The sequence below is a fragment of the Gymnoscopelus braueri genome (assembly GCF_963280865.1).
Source record: "Gymnoscopelus braueri genome assembly, chromosome: 15".
NCBI classification, from domain to species: Eukaryota; Metazoa; Chordata; class Actinopteri; order Myctophiformes; family Myctophidae; genus Gymnoscopelus; species Gymnoscopelus braueri.
In genome coordinates, this window is record NC_137620.1 from 1214859 (window position 1) to 1236943 (window position 22085).

The following is a 22085-nucleotide window of genomic DNA, read 5'->3' on the forward strand; positions in this document are numbered from 1 at the left end:
AACAGAAACCAGTGAAAGCAGCCGATCTACAAGCTCACAAAACGTTGCTATCTGAAAAGTTGTGAGATTGTAGATCGGCTATTTTCACGATGAAGTACGTCATACATTGAAAAAATGTACTCTCAAATAAGCATTTCATGTTATCTTTACCGTTTGCACATGTATTCATTGATACAGTCAGGTTTTTTGCAACTCAACTTAAATGAGTCTGCATCAAGTGAGGCTTGAACCGGCAACATTGCGGTCATGAGGCACTCGCTTAAGGGAGAAGCCATTGGACGAACCAAAAAGACCTATGAAAAAAGAGATCAGACAGATGATACAGTTTCACGCAAATAGCTGAAAAATCCTGGGTTTAAGTGTTTTTCAAACTGCTCAAAATTGCGGACAATCTAAGGGCGGAGCTTACTGGTCAACGTGATAGATGTGTTCCTCATGAGTCAAGGCACATGTGTAAGCAGGTTTAATGGCTGTCGGCCAAACAAGGCATGACTTTTGCCTGTTTAAAGTTTGCATTTTCAAAAAATCGCAATAGCGCCCCCCTTTGACCAATTGGAGTAAGATTGGTTTCAGTGATATTTGGAATGACCCTCAACATTACCGCAAAGTTTCAAAGAAATGTGAGTCTCCATGTATGTGATAGGGGCAGATGAATAATTGTCATAAAACTGCAATATTCATTGGCTCATTAAAGCTTAATTTTTTCACTTGAGGAAAATCCGCTGCATCGTTGAGTCAGCATAGGTCCAAAGTTCATGTGTAAAAAGTTTCGTGCAGATTGCTAAAAAATCCCAGGAGGAGATAGATTTTAGCTTCTTTTCATATAATTCAAAATGGTGGGAGATCTAAAGGTCAGAGGTCAAAAGTCAGAGGGTAAAAGTTGCTCATCATGAGGAGACGCATGTGTGTATTGAAGTTATATGGCTGTAGGTAAAACAGGGCATGAGTTGTACCTGTTCAAAGTTGGCATTTTCAATTGAGTGCTATAGCGCCACCTTTTGACGAAAGATTGTGAGAATTATTTCTTGATCGTTTTTCATGACCATCTACCATATGGCCGAGTTTCGTAAAAAGCGACAGCACGGTTCACCCAGAACTGCGAAAAGTGGCAGAAACAGAAGAATACAGGCAACATTAAAAAAGGTAAAAAGGTTTTGACAAGGTTTCTACCTGACAGCAACAATAAGATAAAACACATCTCTGTGTCCTGCACTCATTCCAGGCCTGCACTCATTCCAGGCCCCTCGCCCGGGACAGAATGTCGTCCGTGTGCAGCTTGTGTAAAAGTGGAGATATTTGACTAAACAGAACGTTGGCAGAACGTTCAAATGGATATGAAACTATATGACAATATCTGACTCCAAGTCTTAGGAATTAATTATTGGGTGAGTACAGACGGAGTTTAGAGCAGTTTTCCGCCGCGCAAATTGTGCTCTACACAGAGGCCAGAGGGACCTATGACTGTGTATTTGGAATACATGAAATGTATGTAAGATCACAGACATTCTAGGGCTATGTCCTCCTGTGTGAATATGAGTTTGTTAGTTCCTACTGTGTTTTTATGCACATGCATCCATTATTTACTGTTTTCTGATCTATTTTATTATATTAACCTTGACAGGTTTAATAAAGACCAGAAGATGAGTGAGTCTGTGGAGAGAGAGGAGGAGGAGGGAGTTGACAAACCAGAGTCTCCAACAGTGAAGAATGACTGGGCTGAAGATGAACCTTCTGACTTCAGTAACGAACCTGGACCTTCACACACACAGTATGTCAATCCTCCTAAAATGATCTAATGCTAAGTTACATGTGCAAATCACTGAAAAAAACAAGACAATGGGCCTAAGCTCATTAAGCCCATATTTTGAACGTACAAGAATTTACGCAACTTCCCACGTTACGAGTGTGATTCATCAATAATGTTTTTGTTGGTGATTTTTACTGAGGTCCGCTCTTTCTCAAGTCTGCTTGGAGGCATACTTACACGCTTGCTTGCAGCGTATGTCATTAGAATGCCTTCATCTTCATGCTAAATCAATTACTATAGTGCCAAACCTCAAATAAAATATGTATGTGCCCAACATTTGTCAAAAAATAATAAAAGATAGCCTAAACGGTCTATTGCTTGTATGCATATAGACATGATGCAAATTCCACCGATTTTTATTTATTTTCAGTTGAACACATTTAGAGCCAAGTTATTAGATCCCTTGGCTTCGGCTGCCTACAGTTTCGCCTATTGGACTTTCATCATGCCAACTCCAATGTTGCGTTATTCATTTATAATATTATTTATTGACCACATTACATGACCATTACATTACATCACATTACCATCTGACGAGAAAGGATACAGTATGTACAAAGGACCCCAATGGAAATAAGCCATAGGCTTTCTTGGGTTTTAAATCCTATTAGTTGATCTTGTTGTCTCCACCAAGCCGAAAGGCATGGCCGAGACTATGTTTTTCACCCTGTCTGTCCGTCCATCCGTGTGTGTGTGTGTGCGTCTGTGAACAGCTAATCTCCGGCACTGTTGGCTTGATAGCAGCAAAACTGTGCACACACACTCTGGATGCCAATTGAGAACCTCTCACATAGGGCCAGCAGGAGGCCACTTTTTGCAACATTTTTTATTTTATTTTTTACAGTACTCCTACAGATTTTATCCAAACATCACGCAAATCGGTACACAGTATCTCTATAGTCAATCTTTCAGATTTTTCATATTCCATCCTGATTGGATAAGAATGGCTTCCAAAGTTTGCAGTACTGCTCCGTTTTGAACAAAATGCCTCAAATCATGAACACAGCGTGCAATTTCCGTGAAATGTTGCACGCACATTCTCACTAGGCCGAGGAAGAAATGCCACTTGAACATTTTCAAATCAGCCTCATGGTGGCGCTATAACAGGCCGATTCGTGGTTTTACCTATAACTGCACCGATCTGTGTAAAACGTTGTATGTGAGACGCCAAGAAAAAAACGTTGCCCTGCATTTTTCACATCTGTCTTTTATAGCGCCACCAGGAGGCAGACTTATGTAAAACACATTTGTGGATATTACTCCTTCAGATTTCATCAACATTTCACACAAATCGGTACACATGATCTCTATAGTCATGTGATCAAGACGGATCTGTTTGATTTGTTATATTCCATCCTGATTGGCTAAGATTGACATCTAAAGTTTGCAGGAGTGGCCCGTTTTGAACAAAATGCTGCAAATAATGAACGCAGCGTCCGATTGCGGTGAAACTTTGCACGCACATTCGCACTGCAACAAATGCCACCCTTTCACATTGTATCATTGTATTATAACACCTATTATAGCGCCACCAGGAGGCAGATTTTTGCAAAAAAAAAAAAAAAAAAACATCACGCAAATCGATACACATTGTCTCTTTAGTCAAGTGATCCAGACGGATCTGTCCGATCCGTCCGATTTTTCACATTCCAGCCTGATTGGCGAATTCCGAACATTGCTGGCCCACACTAACCTACCTGACTTGGCGGAGACCTGTGTTCCGAGGAGCACTTTTTCTAATATTGAACTGTACTTTCATGTGCTTTTTTTCTGCAAACTTCTAATAAAGTATTCAATCAATCAAAAGGCTGAAATATTCTGTGTCCAGAACAGATCCATTCCCCATTCCGACGTATAGGAAAATGATAAATTAATCCAAAGACAAATTTCCCCTTAGTAATCAATAAGCTCTGGTCCATAATATATGGAATAGCCACCGGCTTCGAATGCTATCAATGCATTGAATGGGAGATTATCACGTTTTATCAGACCATTGAATGGGCGAGTAGGCGACGAGTAGGCGATATACTGACCTACCCGCGATTTGTCAGACCATTCATTGGGCGTAATCAGGAGCTACTGACCTACTCGGAGGCGGAACAGTCCCCACAACATCATTTACGATTCTGTGCCTATCGGTACATAACTCCAACGGCGCTGAGTAGGCACAGGCGAACGTCACACCGTTCAGGACGGCAACTCGTCGCTTTAGCTCCCTCGTGGCCCTTCACAGGGTTCCAGTTTGCCTGAGGCTGCGCGCCTCCGTCATGGTCCGAAACCGAAAGCAAAACCGAAACTGGACTTTTTAAGGCATCACCGTCGGAAGGTCAGTATGTCTTGACAACACCCAATGAATGGTCTGATAAATCGCGGATAGGTCAGTATGTCGCCTACTTCGCCCATTCAATGGTCTGATAAAAGGTGATAATGTCCCATTCAATGCATTGATAGCATCCGGATGGGGTGGAATAGCAGCATTTCACTTCCAGTACAATATGGGAACCCATCGCCAAATGAAAAGGAAAAACAGCGCCCTCTGACTATCTCAGTTGGCTCTGGGAGGAAGAAGACGTAGCACACGTGTGCAAGGAAACCGGGGTTTTGGTTCTGCCTTCAGCCTTTCACTTCAGGTGGTGCGACTATGTTTTCATTCCCACTAACAATATTTCTACACGGAACACTAACACCACTTCTCCCAGAGAACATGGATCGTTTTGGTTATAAGCCCACTTGTTTCTATGATGAAAGAGCAAGTTAAAATGTGAATATCTTTCCGTGGTTTTGTCTGCTCCGAGGACGCTATTATTAAATGAGTTTCGGTTTGTTTAGAATGGGGAAGGATCGGCGGACACGTAAATCCCGCCCACTACATTTGGTTGGGTAAAGCGCAGCCTGCTTCCTGATCTGAGGGCACGCCCACTTGTAGGCCAGTGCGTACGCGATATGACAAACCCCCCCGACAGATTCAAACGCAGAGCAGAATCTGTTCTTGAGAGAGTACTTCCAGTATGATCTGGATTCCAACATGATCTTATTACCTCATTAAAGGTGAGCAATGTTCAGTAGAACATGCTTATATAATATATTTCTGTGTTTATTTAATAGCCTATTATTTCGTCGCTGTCTGGCAGAAACCAGCTAACTCAATGTTTCAGCTTTACATTTTTGTTCATAAATCAGTGCTATTGAACACCCTTATGTCTGTGTGCTGGTTAAAACAATATTGAACCAATGAAAAGTATTAAAAGGCGCTTATGACAAAACCAGCTAACTCCATTGGATCCTCAAACTTTCTGCTAAACCAGCTAAGTACACCAAAGGGGGGTGGAGTTAGTTGGTTTTGCTGACTCCAGGCTCCACACCTTTTTCACCTCTAACCTCATTGTGAGCTTGGATGTCCATTCAGCTGTTCTTATCAATGACAGACAAAACCTCCTAAATCCACTTTTTTTTCATTTCCTGAAAATTTTACTTTTTGGAGTTAGCTGCAGGGCCGGATCTACCATATGGGCACTTTGGGCACGTGCCCAGGGGCACCTGGGCATCAGGGGGCAAAAAAAAGAAAGAAAATAAATCGGTGGAATTTGCATCATGTCTATAATATGCATACAAGCAATAGACCGTTTAGGCTATCTTTTATTATTTTTTGACAAATGTTGGGCACATACATATTTTATTTGAGGTTTGGCACTATAGTAATTGATTTAGCATGAAGATTAAGGCATTCTAATGATATGCGCTGCAAGGACCCCCCACCCAAGTCCATTTTAGAATAATAAAAATAATAAAAATAAATGTTAAAATTATTAAAAATACTTATTTAATAGAACCTGAACCGACTTATGCATTGTAAGTAATTAATAATGAAGAATTAACATAACACAGTGTCAAATTAGCTAGATTAGAGAAAAAGAAGAAAAATAAACCTAAAAAATGTTCTCGCACGCGCGCGGCGAATCGGGCGCATGAGGGGGGGGGGGGGGCATTGAGAGGTGTTAATCCAGCCCTGGTTAGCTGGTTTCTGCCCGACAGCAGAGATTTGGTGGTGGGGTTAAACTTTGTAAACTTCTTATTCTCATTGCACATGAGGGCATTATGTTCAGCTGATCCATCGCTTCCAGACAGAACAAGTTGTCAAGGCAATGCGACGCCGACATCTGTATTTCTTGAAAAGAGACAAAGTTGAACTTCTTCAGCTCCAGTGTTGCCAGAATTTGTGAGAGAAATAAGCAACCAGGTCTAAGAAAACAAGCCCAAAAGAACTAGGGCACTAGGCCATTATGAGCACCTTAAACCTATATACTGTATACATTGAAAATAAAAATAAATCTAAGCTCACAACACAACGCGTTGTGAGCTTGTAGATCTGCTTTTTTCAAAAAATCTTAAAATAAAATGTGGAATATTTGGATTATTTTTCTTTTACTTCCTAACAACACAAATATGGTAGGGGGCTCCCTGGCACAAAACATTTTCAGATGTTAGGGTTAGGGACAAATACATGGGGGTACGTGACATGAAAATATTTGAGAACCACTGGTTAAAAAGAAAAAGTGAAGCAAGGCCAAATAAGCAACTACACTATAGAAAGAAGCCCAAATAAGCAACTACACTAACCGACACTAGCCAGCCAGCCAGCCAGCCAGCCAGTCAGTCAGTCAGTCAGTCAGTCAGTCAGAAACAAACCCCAAAAAACGCAACCCTCAATTACCAATATTTACAAGCAACTTTACAGAAAACCAAGCCCAAAGTCGCTTATAATAAACGGAACACGGCAACACAGTTCAGCACGGTGAAGTTGAAGTTGGATATTTCATTTCCTGTTGCCTTTTATGGTGTGAAAATTTGGGGCGTGGAACCATAGATATATATAAAGGCTAGATGACTCACCCGTGCTGCTGGCCAATTTAGTTATGATACTGCATACTTAATGTTATTTAAAAAAAAAAAACATAATATATATATAATATAATTATGAGTATGCAGTATCATAACTACATCTTTTGGTGTTTACAACACACCAAACCGTTTGAAAATCGGATGAAAATTTAGCACGCTATGTTTATTTCAAAGTACATGCACCATAGACATAATGTTATGTATGACTGTGGCAAGATGGCCGCGGTTGAGCTGCGCTTGCGATGCCCCCTTGAGCCATCTAGCCTTTATATATATCTATGCGTGGAACAATGCAAATGAACTTCTCGGGAACACGCTTGACATTTTACGATCAGCTGGCAGCCGTCGGGATTCATCATGACAAATACACCCTCCTTTTAGTCACTTTATGTACACGTTATTTAAGACCAGCTTAGTGAATCAGGCCCATTGAGTCTAATAATAGTGTGTCCTTTCCATCCAATGTTTATCTATAGATTGTAAGTTACTATGCGTGCAGTTTGTGGATGAAGTGGTTGTTCAAGTCGCTCCGGTCCGAGTCCAAGTCGAGTCCCAAGTCATTTGGTCCCAAGTCCAAGTCGAGTCCCAAGTCGTTTGGTCCCAAGTCCAAGTCGAGTCCCAAGTCAATCCAACCCTCAGGTCCGAGTCCCAAGTCGAGTCCCAAGTCATTTGGTCCCAAGTGCAAGTCGAGTCCCAAGTCAATCCAACCCTCCGGTCCGAGTCCAAGTCGAGTCCCAAGTCATTTGGTCCCAAGTCCAAGTCGAGTCCCAAGTCTTTCTGTTGTGGGCAAGTCAATAATGCATTTAACTTGAAGGTTAAGGATGATTGTATTTTAATATATTATAAGAATAGTATAACTATCTGTGAAATATAACCCATTTATTTCACAAAATAATGTGTTGGCAAATGACCAATATTTAGTTACATAGGTCTCAATATGTCACATTCAGCCCTGGACTTCACTGACTGAAGTAGGGGTCACATTAATCACATTAGATTCACAGAATGAATTTTACCCACAAGTTATTTTCATTCAAATGAAATGTGAATGAACTTGCTCTAATATTGACTTTAGTTGATTTTTCAGTCTTTAAAATATAGTATTTCTTAATTATTAAATAATTACAGCTTGTAGATTGGCTATTTTCACGATTTCAAATTGTTTTTAAATAATAATGAAAAAGGAACATACAAGATTTCCACCCGACAGCCATAATATATAGCCAATATATGGTTCTGTATCAGTATATGAGTCAGTTTTTGCAGATTTCATTCTAATTGGCTACTATGCCTGCATATGAATTTCATGAGCCTGGGTAGGTCACCCTGGCTTTAGTCCGTGAGCCAGGGGGGTTGGTCATTACCATCTGAGGTGATTAATGCTCATAGTGATTTTTGTCAAGGTATGCATGTCTAGAGTTAGAAAATATGTGATAGCCTTGCACCAATGGTAGCTTTATGGGTGCTATCATGCATTTTATGTTATAACACTAGGCGAAAATTACATGGGTCAATATATGAAAACATACTATTAACCCCCCCCCCAAAAAATATACAAAAGGTTTTTCAATTGATTCTGGTACGTCTAGGCATGCTTAAGAACATACAAAAAAATCTAGGAAATTATATTTCTCGTAAAGCCATCATTTTCAAGATGGCGTCCAATATGACTGCCAGGAGCTTAAATGGCTTTATGATACTGTTCAACCTAGAAAGGTGGTTTTGGTGTCTAAAACTAGGTCTTAGGGTTCAAGAAATATGGCTGAATCAGTGAAATTACCATCAGTTAATTTTGTATTGCCAAATCAAAGATGGTGTCCATCCCATGGTGATGTTCCATTGTACTAAATTATGTTAAAAACAACAAAATATTGCAGTTGTGTGAGGGAATCTGTGAACTTCGTGAACGTGATTCATATGGGGACCTGGGGGGGGGGGGCATTCGGTTACACATCGCCATTCCGCCACATCGCTATTTAGAAGATTGACTTCCATTCTTCTGAATGGAGGTGTTTCCCATTTGTTTTAAAGACATCGCTATTCCGACAGTGACGCATTGCTATTTATACACACCACTATTCCGAATATATAATCACAATGAATGTGAATTAATGTAGGCATACTTGGTAAACCATCTCATGCGCATTAATGAAACACTTGCATCTGATCTATTGTCAAATTAGCCCAACATCAAAGCACCTGTGTGTATTAATGCTTCATTAATCCTCCTTTATTAAATAAAATTAAAGTTTACACCTTCCTCAACCATAGGCATATGTCATTTTTGTGAACAGCACTGCTTTCTTTTTGTCGTCTCCAATTAATTCTGGGCCTTTAGTTTGGAGACAATGGAGAGATTCAGTTTTAACCCAGAATGTACCCAAATCTCAAGCGCAATAGTTCAGGGTTCTCTCTAAATCCTAAGTGTATATATCCATATGTTACTTGTGTGAATAATTATGATAGGCTACACATGAGCCAAGATTTCAGAGTCCATTATCGCGGTGTGGGATGGGGCGCGCTGTGCAAGTTGACACGCAACAAAAAGAAAAGAAAAAGCATTATATACCGTTTCTCTCCCTCTCCTGCCCTCCCGTCTCTTTCCTCCTGGTTGGAATCATCTGAGCTTAATATGTTAAATGTGTTGCTTATTTGCTGCCTCCAATGAATGAAAAATCATTGCAGAACAACACGCGCATGGGAGGGTGATCCGTTTTAATTTCATTGTAGATTTAATAAGCAGCCTATTAGCCTACTATTGACTGTACTACAATATGGCTTGGTAACATGAACATGAACTTGCATCACAGCGCCACGCCTTTTTGAACTAGGAGATTACATATTTTCGAAGAAACTGTAGCATTTAAGGAACTAGGAAACATAAGCATCTGTGCGGAACTTGGAGCTCTCCAAATTGCCACATTCAGAAGGATTTTTCTCACCTAATTCACAACAACTGTCTGTGATTCTAATGTCTCTGTCACCACCAGAAGTATGATGAAATTAAACTTTCACCTTAATCTGTCCACTTACTATATTAGTCCACTTCATATGCCCATAAATGAAGTCTTCAAGAGGCGTCCATGAGATGAGATTAAGCACAGCTGTCCACCGACAGCCTGGTTTGGTTTGATATTAGACCAGACTGGACAGTGGACACTGTGTCTCAAACCAAACGAGGCTGTGCGTAAATGTGCAGTGCAATAAACAAATTGATGCTATTATTATTATTATTATTAATATTACCCTATTATTATTATATTATAATTTAGCGCATTGGTGTGAGTGCGCTCCCACGGACGGCCTGGGTCTGTCTGTCTGTCTGTCTGTCTGTCTGTCTGTCTATCAGTCATGAATTCATTTTCTCTCTATCAACCACCGATATCAAGCGAAAATAAAACTTCGCATTTGGAAGCTTTTCTGGCAGAGAGCTGCTTGAGTGCGTGCGCTCACCAGTGTCTGTCTGTCTGTCTGTCTGTCTGTCTATCTATACATCTATGTCTGTCTATCTATACATCTATTTAAATATCTATCTAACTATCTATCAGCAATAAGGCCTAGCTGCCCCCCATAAACAATATGAGTCCAGTAATGACAGCCCCGAATTTAATCTCACAACGCGGTGATCAGCAACACATTGTTGTGAGCTTGTAGATCTGTAACGCTGACTGACACCTTTTGATTAATGATGCTTGCATGCATGTAGGAGGTGGGTTAATAATGAATAGAATAAAATCGGGTTCATTCATAGCGCATGAACCAGCACAGCATGCGCCCTATCCAAAATAACAGATCTGCAGGCAGTCGACACACCATGTCGCAGTGCGTTGATAGCTTGTATGTCTGTCTTTTTGGGTAGGCGTCGCACGTTACGCGCCGTACTAATAGACAGACAGATAGACGGACGGACGGACGGATGGATGGACAGATAGACGGACGGACGGACGGATGGATGGACGTGTGTGTGTGTGTGTGTGTGTGTGTGTGTGTGTGTGTGTGTGTGTGTGTGTGTGTGTGTGTGTGTGTGTGTGTGTGTGTGGGTGTGTGATGCGACGCGTTGTAAGCTTGTATATCTGCTATTTTCACATAGCCTATAGGTATAAAATAGGGCTAAAGTGGTTAATGTATGTTTCATAATATCATAATATATATCTGACAAGTAACTAAAGTTTTCAAATAATTGTAGAGTCCACAACTTTGTGTAGTCTGTCTGTCTGTCTGTCTGTCTGTCTGTCTGTCTGTCTGTATGTCTGTCTGTCTGTCTGTCTGTCTGTCTTTCGAGTACATGTATCCTGACATATTGACCAAGCCCAAGTGCTTTGATTCTTTTTTTTGTTTGTTTCACTGTAGGATATTTTTCTGTTTCATAGGTAGGCCTACTTTTATTTCTACGCCACTACATCTGAGGAAAATATTGTACTATTGTACATTGTGAGCATTGTGAGCTTGTAGCTCTTTTTATTTTATTTTTCTTCTTTTTTCCTCAAAATATTGTATATAGAAGAACCTGTTGTTGTTGTTTTTTTGTGTGGAACAGGAACAGTAAAGTCCTCTATTGATACTGGACATTATTGTAACAGAGTATTTCTTCATTCATTCATTGAATATTTTCTAAAGCAAAACTTTTCCCCCACTCTGCAAATCGTTCTGAAGCTGAAGGTATAGGGTTCATTTGGATATGTGGGCACCTTTTGAATGGGTTGAACCCACTAATGTTGGGAGTCCTTTTGTACTGAAGAGATGAGCGGAATATTGTGTATGTAGCGCCCCAAAGATGCGCACAGACCCTGTAGGTTTAGCTGCTTCTACGATGACGTAGAGCGTGGCTGGCACACGGCAGGAAAAGTGCCTTTTTATTAAAGCTCCTCTTCTGCACGCCTCTTGCTCTTGTTCCTCGGTGGACAGCGAATCCCCGCATATTGTTACCATTATCATATTGTGAGATATCCAATCCAAATGTATCTATTAGGAAGACGCATTTTCTTTGAGGATTTGCATTGTGCTACCAATGGCACATTCTCATGCACGTTAATCGTTTATTTCTTGCTGCGCTGTTGTAATAACTGCAGTATTTACGCACAGCCTCGTTTGGTTTGATATTAGTCCAGACTGGACAGCTGTGCGATCTTATGGACGCAAATGACACAAGGAATTAACCGTCTCCCTTCTGCAGATTGTAGGACAATTATAATCACAGACATTTGTTGAGAATTAGAGAGAGGGAGCCTTTGGATTTTGTGCCGCGCTGCCCTGCAGCCCCAGCAAAAAAAAAAAAAAAAGGAGGTCTCCAGTTCAAATACTATCATTTTTGGGGGGTCAGGGCCTGAAAAGGTTGAAAACCACTGGTTAACCGTGGTGAAGTGTTGGATATTGTCTCCATAGACTACAGGCTGCGCTCACAGAGATCCCGACCGTTACGCAAGAGAAGGAAAGGACATAATAATAATAATAATAATAATAATAATAATAATAGTCATAAGGGTAATAATAATAATAATAATAATAGTCATAAGGGTAATAATAATAATAATAATAATATATATTAAGGGTAATAATAATAATAACAAGAAAATGTGCTCCTCGGAGCACAAGTCTCCGCCAACGGACCCGTGCTATTTTAATCAAATTAAATCACCTACCCTATCTTTAACCATAGTTCTCTAGGAATGTTCTAATTTTTTCAATTTGTCAAATTTTTCCTTTCGATGTTCTCTACAGACTCTTCTACTTTTTCTTCCAGAGATTGTAGCAATCTTTGCTGTGTCATATTGTCAGCATTTATGGCTAGTCGAATTGAATTTCAACAGAGGGGTTCTGTTTAATTGCATTCCTTCTCTCTGTTTTTGGCCTTTGGCCTTCTGCGCCTTTGCGCGATCATCAGGTTTCAGATGCTCATTTGCTGATTCTTTTGTTTGCATAATGGGAGTTAGTTACATTGTGTGATCTCAGCCTCCTATTTATATATTTATATTACATATTGTGATGTCACGTAAAACTGACCAATGAGGAGTTCTTTCCAGCAGAGCTGCTGTTTCTGGATGGCACCTGTTGATCTTTAGGTCCCCGTTTGACCAACTTGGAGGACGGGGGCAACTTCGCTGCTACAGACCTCTTCCTGCTGCTCACTGGCTCCTCTTCCTCAGCTGACAATTCTTCCTCTGAGGAGGAGGACGAATCGGAGGAAGAGGAGGAGTCCTCCTCCTTCTCCTCAGACTCCTCCTCCTTGTCTTCATCCACCTCATCAGTAGTGGAGAGCTTACGGGAGGACACGGGACGGACAGAGCGCTGCTTGGGACGACAGCTTGGACAGAACCAGTCTCCTTCCGGGACAGACTTCAGTCTGGGTCTCAAACACTGCAAATGATGTCCTCGGTCACATCCGTCACACAGTAACATAGTCTCTGCGTCTCCTTTCCGTCTGCACAGTTTACAGCGAGCGTTGAAAGGAGAGACTTTGCCCAAATGATGCTCTTTTCCAAAGTGGACAGGTGGACAAACACTAGGGAAAGACTGGAGCAGGACTGCAGAGATTCTCTCCAACGTTCCAAAACCATCTTACCACTGGCACTGCCATTGTCACTGTCACTGGACGGGTCGTCATTTTTTCTTCTTGTTTTTACCGTTCTTCTTGTCTTTCTTGGACTCCTCGCCGCCCAGAGGAACTTGGAGAAACCTGCGTTCGATTTCCTGTTCTATCTGGTAGGGATAGTAATCTGTACGCTGCTTCTTGTGCACTTACTTCTCTGTTGTTTAGGAATGCAGAGCCAACCTTTTTTTAGTTGCGTGGTGATATCCTCTCCTCTGTTCTCATCAGCAACTTTCTTCAAGAGTTCACTCATTATGTGCTTGTTGATGTTGTCTTTCATTATTTAAATACTCTGACCAGTTCCTTTTTTTCCTTTCGATGTTCTCTTCAGACTCTTCTACTTTTTCTTCCAGAGATTGTAGCAATCTTTGCTTTGTCATATTGTCAGCATTCATGGCTAGTCTTCGTCTTTTGTCATTTAGCGATTTTTTGTCTCTGATTAATTTCATTCTTTCTTTATGATTCTTAGCTCTGTTTAATTGAAGCAATGCTCTGTTTACATTGAAGCAATCTATCATATGGGAGTCGTCATAATTGACTGGTTTGTTCAAATACTTGTCTGTCTTCTTCATCTTCATTGTCTTGAACAGTTTCAGCAGTTGATTGGTGTGTTTGATCAGCTTTGGCCTTCTGCGCCTTTGTTTGACCAATGTTAGGTGTTCTCAGGGGGACACACACACGCACGGACGGGTGATTTGGACTAGAAGATACTGTTCCAATCAAGACTGATTGATCCTGTCTTACCTCGCTTCAAAAACGTAAATGTTTTTTTGAAGTGACACACCTATTTATAGAATTGTATTTCGTCATGCATTCCTCTAGCCAATCAAAGGCATTGGTGTCAACATATTAATACGTATTAAGATTTCGGTCTTGTTGTGGGATCAATTCAACTCTAGTCCTCTTCTGTGTTACTGTTGTAGATGGGTATGCTTTCTTAGCTTTGGCCTTCTGCGCCTTTGCTTGACCAATGTCAGGTGTTCTCAAAGGGACACACACACGCACGGACGGGTGATTTGGACTAGAAGATACTGTTCCAATCAAGACTGATTGATCCTGTCTTACCTCGCTTCAAAAACGTAAACGGCTTTTTGAAGTGACACACCTTTTTTTTTTTTTTATTATTTTTATCCCGCGATTTTTGTAACCCATTTTTTTCACCCGGTGCCAATTTCCTAAGTGATCCTGGGCACTACACCAGCCCTACACCAGTATTACACCTGTCACCCCACAGTAGGGAGGCCAGGGCCGAGCTCATGCTTCCTTCAGGCATGAGAGCCAACTGACCTTCTTGTCACCTGACAGGGGGGAGTTTCCCTGGTTGGACGTAGCGCGTGGAAGGAACACGTTATTCCAACCAGTTCCCTTCCCCTCCATCAGGCGCCCCGGCTGTCATGGGGGAGGCGGTATAGTGACCAGGATTACTACAAGTTTTTGTGAGGGTATTAACTACCCTAGGAGACACGGGGAGAACATGCAAACTCCACACAGAGTAGGCCCTTTCGCCAACCCCACCTAGGGTATGGGCGCTGATGACGCGGAGGAGAAGACACGCCCCCAGTGCCCACAGCGTCCCCGGCGGGAATCGAACCCAGGACCTTCTAGCTGTGAGGCGACAGCGCTACCGACTGCGCCACCGTGCCCCCTGAAGTGACACACCTTTTTATTATAGGATTGTATTTCGTCATGCGTCCCTCTAGCCAATCAGAGACATTGATGTCAACATATTGACACGTATTAAGAGTTCGGCTTTGTTGTGGGATCATTTCAACTCTAGTCCTCTTCTACTTTACAATTGTAGATGAGTATGCTTTCTTAGCTTTGGCCTTCTGCGCCTTTGCTTGACCAATGTTAGGTGTTCTCAGAGGGAAACACACACGCACAGACGGGTGACTTGGACTTACTGAAGGTACTGTTCCAATCAAGTCTGATTGATCCTGTTTTACCTCACTTCAAAAAGTATGGGCTTTTTGAAGTGACACACCTATTTATAGAATTTTATTTCGTCACGCGTCCCTCTAGCCAATCAGAGGCATTGGTGTCAACAAATTGACACGTGTCACGTGGAGCTTGCCCAATGTTAGCTTGGCTAACAATGTTTGCTCACACAAAGCGAAAACATATTCTCCACCTTCGGCGGAGACAATAATAATAATAGTCATAAGGGTAATAATAATAATAATATATATTAATAATAAAATAGCATGACATAATAATAACAATAACAATGATAATGATGATAATAATAATAATACTAATAATAATAAGGGTAATAATAATAATAATAATAATAATAATAATACTAATAATAATAATAATTGTAACAAAGTAGCATGATGGGGGGGTCCGTGTTTCTAAGTGTGGGGGGGTCCGTGTTTCTAAGTGGGGATGTTTCTAAGTGGGGGTGGGTCCGTGTTTCGAAGTGTGGGGGGGTCCGTGTTTCTAAGTGGGGATGTTTCTAAGTGGGGGTGGGTCCGTGTTTCGAAGTGTGGGGGGGTCCGTGTTTCTAAGTGGGGATGTTTCTAAGTGGGGGTGTTTCTAAGTGGCGGTGTTTCTAAGTGGGGGTGTTTCTAAGTGGGGACCTGTCCCCGGGGCATTCATAGGTGTAGAATCTATTTCTAATGTTATATTTTGACTTGCTGGTCAGTCTTTGGCCTATGTGCTAAAGGTCAGGTCAAGGTCTCTCTCACACCTTATCGTCCAACCAGGTGTCCAAGCAGGCAGCAGATATGGTCACTGGTTGTACAGCAGGCCCTATTCACCTCACAATTGACATGGAGCCGTTTGTTGACACCTTGCAGGTATATAAGCATCTTATATTCTTCAGCTGCATTGCAAAACTGATGCAAGGTTCAGCACTGGAAGTGGAAATGCATGTGGTTGCAGAACATGACAGGCAAGTTCAGTGGTCAGTCCTGAGTGTATCAGCAGCACTCTGAAGTGGTTTCTATCAACTTGGCCAAAGACATTTGAACAGATACAGCAGTAGCCTACCTGGACACTGCACATCTCCATCCTACTGGCTGACAGTGGGTAGACAACTTCTTCCTACACTTCACATCCACCAGTTTGAATGCGCAGGGAGACACATTGACATTAACTTCACCTTTTCTCTCATGAAGCACATGACTGAAGCACTTCTTCCATGCTGGCCATGTGCAGTGTGCTTGATATCTAACCCAGTGCCTGCTGAAGATGCATGTGCTCCATGCCATAGCATAGAGGCTAAGCTAGACCTTGTCTGTCGGCACCATGATGGATTCTGGATCACTGTCTCTGCTGACCAGTCTGGGGAGCAGACTGCCATAACGATCAGGAAAGATGCTGTCATGATGCATGTGAGTGGAGTGGACTGAAGCCTTCCCCAAAATGTGCAGAAACAGAGGGAGAGTTGAAGCACTGGTGTGTCTTGGTCATAAAATATTGGGGTGTAGGATTCCTCACACACAGAAAGATCATCTCTTCAATCCCATCCTTGGCTAATTTGCCCCCATGCTGTTGTGAATAGTACTGTCCTTTACCCACATGAGATGTCATCATGAAGAGTAAGAACATTAAGCAGAAGCCGTTGAGCATGTTGTACACCTTCAGTGCTGACGATAGATACTGCATTTAGTCATGATGAGGCAGACATCACCATGAGTTCCTATATCCCTGATGCAGCCATCTCTGGAAAGGGTGTGATACACATGCTCAGTGATTACACTGATGTTCTTGTCCTGTTGTATGCTGTGTATTGGGGTGTATCAGGTGGACCTACAGTGTAAAGTATAGATGGAGCATTGGGATGGGACAGTCTTATATGTATGACAAAGGCAAGATCAGAGCACACTACACTTTGCTGGCAGGGAACTTCCCAGGCTACCCTGATGTGCTGGGTGAGGTGGGTGCCACAAGTCAATGGCCCTTCCTCCAACACCGACCAACCTGTTGCACCACATGTGGGCTCATTTATTTACAAGTGATGTTGTGGAAAGTGGCAGACCACCAAGCCCCACCTGACAAGTCGTTTGATGTCACAAAATTTGGATAGGAGATCTAGGATATTCTTGTTCCTGTCATTGCTAAGGGTGACCCCACCGTCAGAGCTATGTGACATGGTGCAATATCAATTTAGGGCACAGAGAGTGAGAAGTACATCACTGATGTACTGTAACTGCTCTGGTGAAGATGGTTACTGATGATATGTTCAAGCTACAGATGAGGAGTGATGTTAATAAGGAGGATACTTGTAAGGATGAGGTAGAACAGGATGTGGGTTGGAGAATACAGATGTAGTTGCAAAAGATACATATTTGACATTAGATTATATCATTTTACATTCATGTTATTATGAATACCAATTCTTGTGACATGTTAATGCCACTTTTCACAAAACAAAATCATGAATAGTGAACCATGAATGTTCATCAAGTTGTTTCCATTTGTTGTTCTCCCAGAGGTCAATTTTAACCTTGACCTGACCTTTGACATGATTGACCTGATATTAAAAAAATAACATCAGGAATGGATTCTACATATGAAAACCCTAAAAAAGAGGTATTAAACAGAGGTATTCTAAGACAAGCGGATTAAAAGTAAAAAATTGCCAGGCGTGTGTTTAGTGGCCATTTTGGATATTTTCTTACCCATTGCACTATATTCTGTTTATTGAATTTCATAATACATTTCCTTAGAATCTATGTATGTAAACATGGTTTTAAATCTTAGGTAATTTACAAAGGAACCCTTTGTGTTCCATCTTTCATTAAAACCAAAGTACATTGGTCAAATATAGTCACTATGTTGTCACTGCCTGTAACAGAAAAATATTCTAGATATTAACAACCTTTCTGGACAATATATAGTCTGAGCTTTATCCCAACCATTTTTCAGAGAGAGAGGGTCAATAATAAGAGAGAACCATCAGTTTGAAGTAGAATGCTTCATTCGGATTTTGAAAACTGTGTTTTGGCTTGTGGTTATAAAAGGAGTGATAACACACAGATAGCTACCACCGATGCAAGGCTATCACATTTTTCCTAGCTCTAGGGGTGTATACCTACCCAAAAATCACTATGAGAATTAATCACCCCAGATGGTAATGATCTCCCCCATTTTTGGGGTCCTGGCTCACGGACTACTTGGCGGAGATATGCCCTGTAGCGCACACTCTGCACAGCAGCAGCAGGTGAAAGCAATTCACTTAAACGAGGGTTGTGTTGCTGTAGTATCGTTTCAAACATAAGCATGGTGTTCGATATAAGTAATTTCATTTCATATTGTGATACAATAATAGGTGATTCTGAGTTTGCAGTTGGCAGTGCTTGAAGGTGAAAATAACTGGGGACATCCCCCATCTGTTATGCAGGCTGAGGCTGAGAGGCGATCCATTTTGCATTCCCCCAACACCTAAACCTTTTTTGTTCCCCTGATCATAATGCAGTTACATAGGAAACCCCCTAGATTTGAGTACGAGATGCATGTCTCTGCTATTGATGTGTTGATCAGTCAACACTTTAAGATCCTGGTCTTTGTCCTGGAGCAGAAGCTCCTAGCTTTAAGTGTGAACTAAAAACAAGTCACTGAGCCAAGTCCTTTGTTAGTTAGTAGGCTGATTTCAATACTATTGTCTTTATGTAAGGATGGGGGCCGAAGTGAAAACATCTGTTGTCTCCCTCTGTCCCCAGGAAGTGTGGTAAAAGTGAAGTCATGCAGACTCAGATTGAAGTCTTGTAAATATTCTGATTTCACACTGAATGCTTATTTTGTAGTAAATACACAAGAATGAACCTTGGTGAAAAGTGGTTGGAGGAGAAACCAGCTAACTGTACGTAACTTCTCTTCTTGAATCTAAGGAATAAGGTCAAGCTATTTAATCATCTCTTTCTGTCTAAATCACTCATACAAGGTGAATGTATAATGTGTGTGGTCTTAATATAAAGCTTAAGAGATGTTGAACAAGGATTACTAAACAAGGTTTTGTGCAAAAGTAAAGTTTGATAATTGGACATAAGACAAATTTGTACACTGTAAAGACATGCAAATCAGGATGTCTGTGGGGGTTCGGCCACGACTCCCCAGTATCATGTATTGTGTTGAGATTGGCTGACAAAGGGAGTAAGGGCGGGACTTAACTCTTTGACCCTCCCATGTGAGCCAGATTTGGGACAGTATAATTAGTGTGTTTGTATGTAATGACTGGGCGCTGCTGAATCAGACCTTAAACCCGGCAGTCTGCCTGTTGGGTGGAATAAAGATGATACCTAACTGAAAACCTTGAACCGGATCCTCCATTATTGAACCCTTCTCCAGGAGACTGAATACAGCCACTCTCTCGACCAGGAATATACTTCAGAATATTTAATAACATAACATCCTAGCATTATTTAACTTCACAAATCTAGGTCATATATTCACTCTACAAGTACCTACAGTCAGACACAAGAGTGTATTCAGAGGTGCCTTTTGGTCTGAGCTGGTTGGGGGTTACAATTAACATTCTCTTTGTTGTTTAGCTGGGAGACAGAGGTCTATGCATCTGTCTCCATCCCCTTTCCTGCTTCATACAGGTGCAAATCGAATCAGGGAACTCAGAGGGTGATCTATTGTTTGTCTGGGGGGGTCTAACTTTTGGAGGCTGACCCCCACCCACTTATTCAAAATGTGACCACTGCTATAAAGAATATGACATGTAAGCTTGTAGTGTGTGTGTGACACTCAGTAGCCGGCAGGCTGCTGAGAAGACCTCAGGGTCCATGGAAGCTGTTTTGTACTGTTTTGTACTTATGCAATAAATCGGATGCAAAGATACCTCACTGACTAGTGATGACTCCATTCATTCTACAACCACTCATTCTCATCTCTGGGACAACAAACTTATCTGCAATATGGCGTTGTTGGCAACTACAAAAGCAATAGAAACCTTTAAGTCTGTGGTTTTCAGATACCACATTATGGCGTCAAAGTCGGCAGTCGCGTTGGTTTGTTTTTTTGGGGGCGCAAGTCTCCAGGGATACTGAGCCAGGCGTCGGAAGGACATGCGGCGGCGGGCGGTGATGTCTGAGTTTTTGCCTTGCGGTGGGTGTACGGATCACGTTCTCTTCCTAAGACGTGGGGGGTCCACTGTGTAGGTGATCATGGACATCGGCACGACATGACGACAACTTTTCGAGGATCTACAAGGAGGGGACGTCATGACTAGGTCTAGGATGGCTGTACAACTCGTCTGGATGCACAACTTGTCGCCTGCGATCGCCCGTGGAGCGCTCTGTTGTGAAAATACAGCTATCTGTTGACTGGGCAACACGGCTGGGGTGAGAAGATGACATTGGGGGGACTGCGAGAGTGACATTATCGAGCGGAGCGCTGCGCATGTGGGACCTGGGGTTACATTTTTGTGATATGGGTGATTTAACCTGTGGAGCGATGGCTGCCATGGAGAAGTGCTGTGAGGGTGTTTTTACACTTTCTGGTCTCTGGGATTAAATGTGGATTTTTTTATTTTCGTTGAGTCGGCGGCTGAGATTGATGTAAGAGATTGATGCGCTGAAAGTTTAAGTCACCTTACAATAACAATTCCATTATCCACAATCATGTAACTTGGGGGCTGAACGGGCCTATTTTAATGGTTGGGGGATACTAAGTGATCTTACAATAAGAATGCAGCTCCATCGGACACAATCACGCGACTTTGGGGCTCAAGTGCCTATTTTGCGGGGGTGTGATTTTGGAGATAATAAGTCACCTTACATATTGCTACTTCACATTGTGTATAACATTTTTCCCAGAGTTTGAAGGTTAACAGGAGGATCCTGCACGCTAATTGGAATTGGGGAATACCTAATAGGATTGACTGTCCCAAGGCTGCTGGGCTGGGCACAGGGTACAGAGTGTATGTGATGACCCATCCTAATATGTGTGTAGTGGTGGCTGTGATTCTAATATGGTATTCTCTATCCCTGTGTAGGAGGAGAGGGCCAGCCTGCTGGGGTGTGTCCTGGGAATGAGACACACCTGGTCCCAATCATTCCCTTGGGTATAAAAGCAGGCTGGCTGAGATCATTCTCTCTCTCTCTCCCACACAGGCAGCAGTGCTTGGATTTGTTTGGTTTGGTTTCAGTTGCTTTTGCATCCGCACATACAATACATGCTCATACATGCTCATACATCCATACACCTTTTACACTACTGATATCACTGATTATTCACATCTCATACTTTATGCACCTTTTTTAGCTATAAATAAAAGAACGTTAAGTTTAATCCTGTGTGTCGTCTCCCTTTTTGTCATGATGTGAGCCAGTTCATGACAAGATGGGGGCTCGTCACTTTTTAGCCTAAATTAGTGATAATATACAACTTATGTTTGATATCACACAATTCATTTGGTAAACTTAGGCTTTGCTTGTTCGCTTTTGTTCTTAGTTTGAAAATTGTTTTGGGAGAGACACATAGGTTTTGTATTTTGGTTGGGGGGGAGAGAGCAGTAGGAACATTTTTTTTTTTTTTACGTGCAGGTTTTTGGATTTTGTGAGTGGTTTAGTCTTTGGGGTTCCAACTCCCGGTAGATTTCAACAGTGGTTCTCCATATGGGAATCACTGTTTTTTTTTTAAGGTTTAGACTGTGTTCCACAAAAGATGGGATGGGGTGGTACCACTGAGATGCCTTGTCGGAATGGGGGACTCGGGAGGGCCACTGAAGACTAGGGTTGAGCGAGTGAGTCAGTTTGTGGTAGGCAGGTTAGATAGGGGAGTTGGGCTCCGGGGTATTTTTCCACTTTTTGGTTGAAACCTTTGCATGTTTAGTTTTTT

At 41.8% G+C, this 22085-nt stretch overlaps 2 protein-coding genes across 2 annotated transcripts in view; one reads left to right on the forward strand and one right to left on the reverse strand.

Annotated features, from left to right (window-relative positions):
- The window catches only part of LOC308102195 (netrin receptor UNC5D-like), a gene marked incomplete at both ends in the record, with an annotated part of 127332 nt that overhangs the window by 48660 nt on the left and 56587 nt on the right, over positions 1-22085 (reverse strand). The gene's annotated exons all lie outside the window — the stretch shown is intronic.
- LOC308101211 (uncharacterized protein) overlaps positions 1-22085 on the forward strand; it is a 44152-nt gene that overhangs the window by 7488 nt on the left and 14579 nt on the right. Inside the window, exon 3 of the mRNA XM_080450595.1 lies at positions 1622-1768. Within this exon, the coding sequence (XP_080306721.1) occupies positions 1641-1768 (128 nt within the window). The 5' untranslated portion in view covers positions 1622-1640. The remainder of the gene's footprint in view (positions 1-1621; positions 1769-22085) is intronic.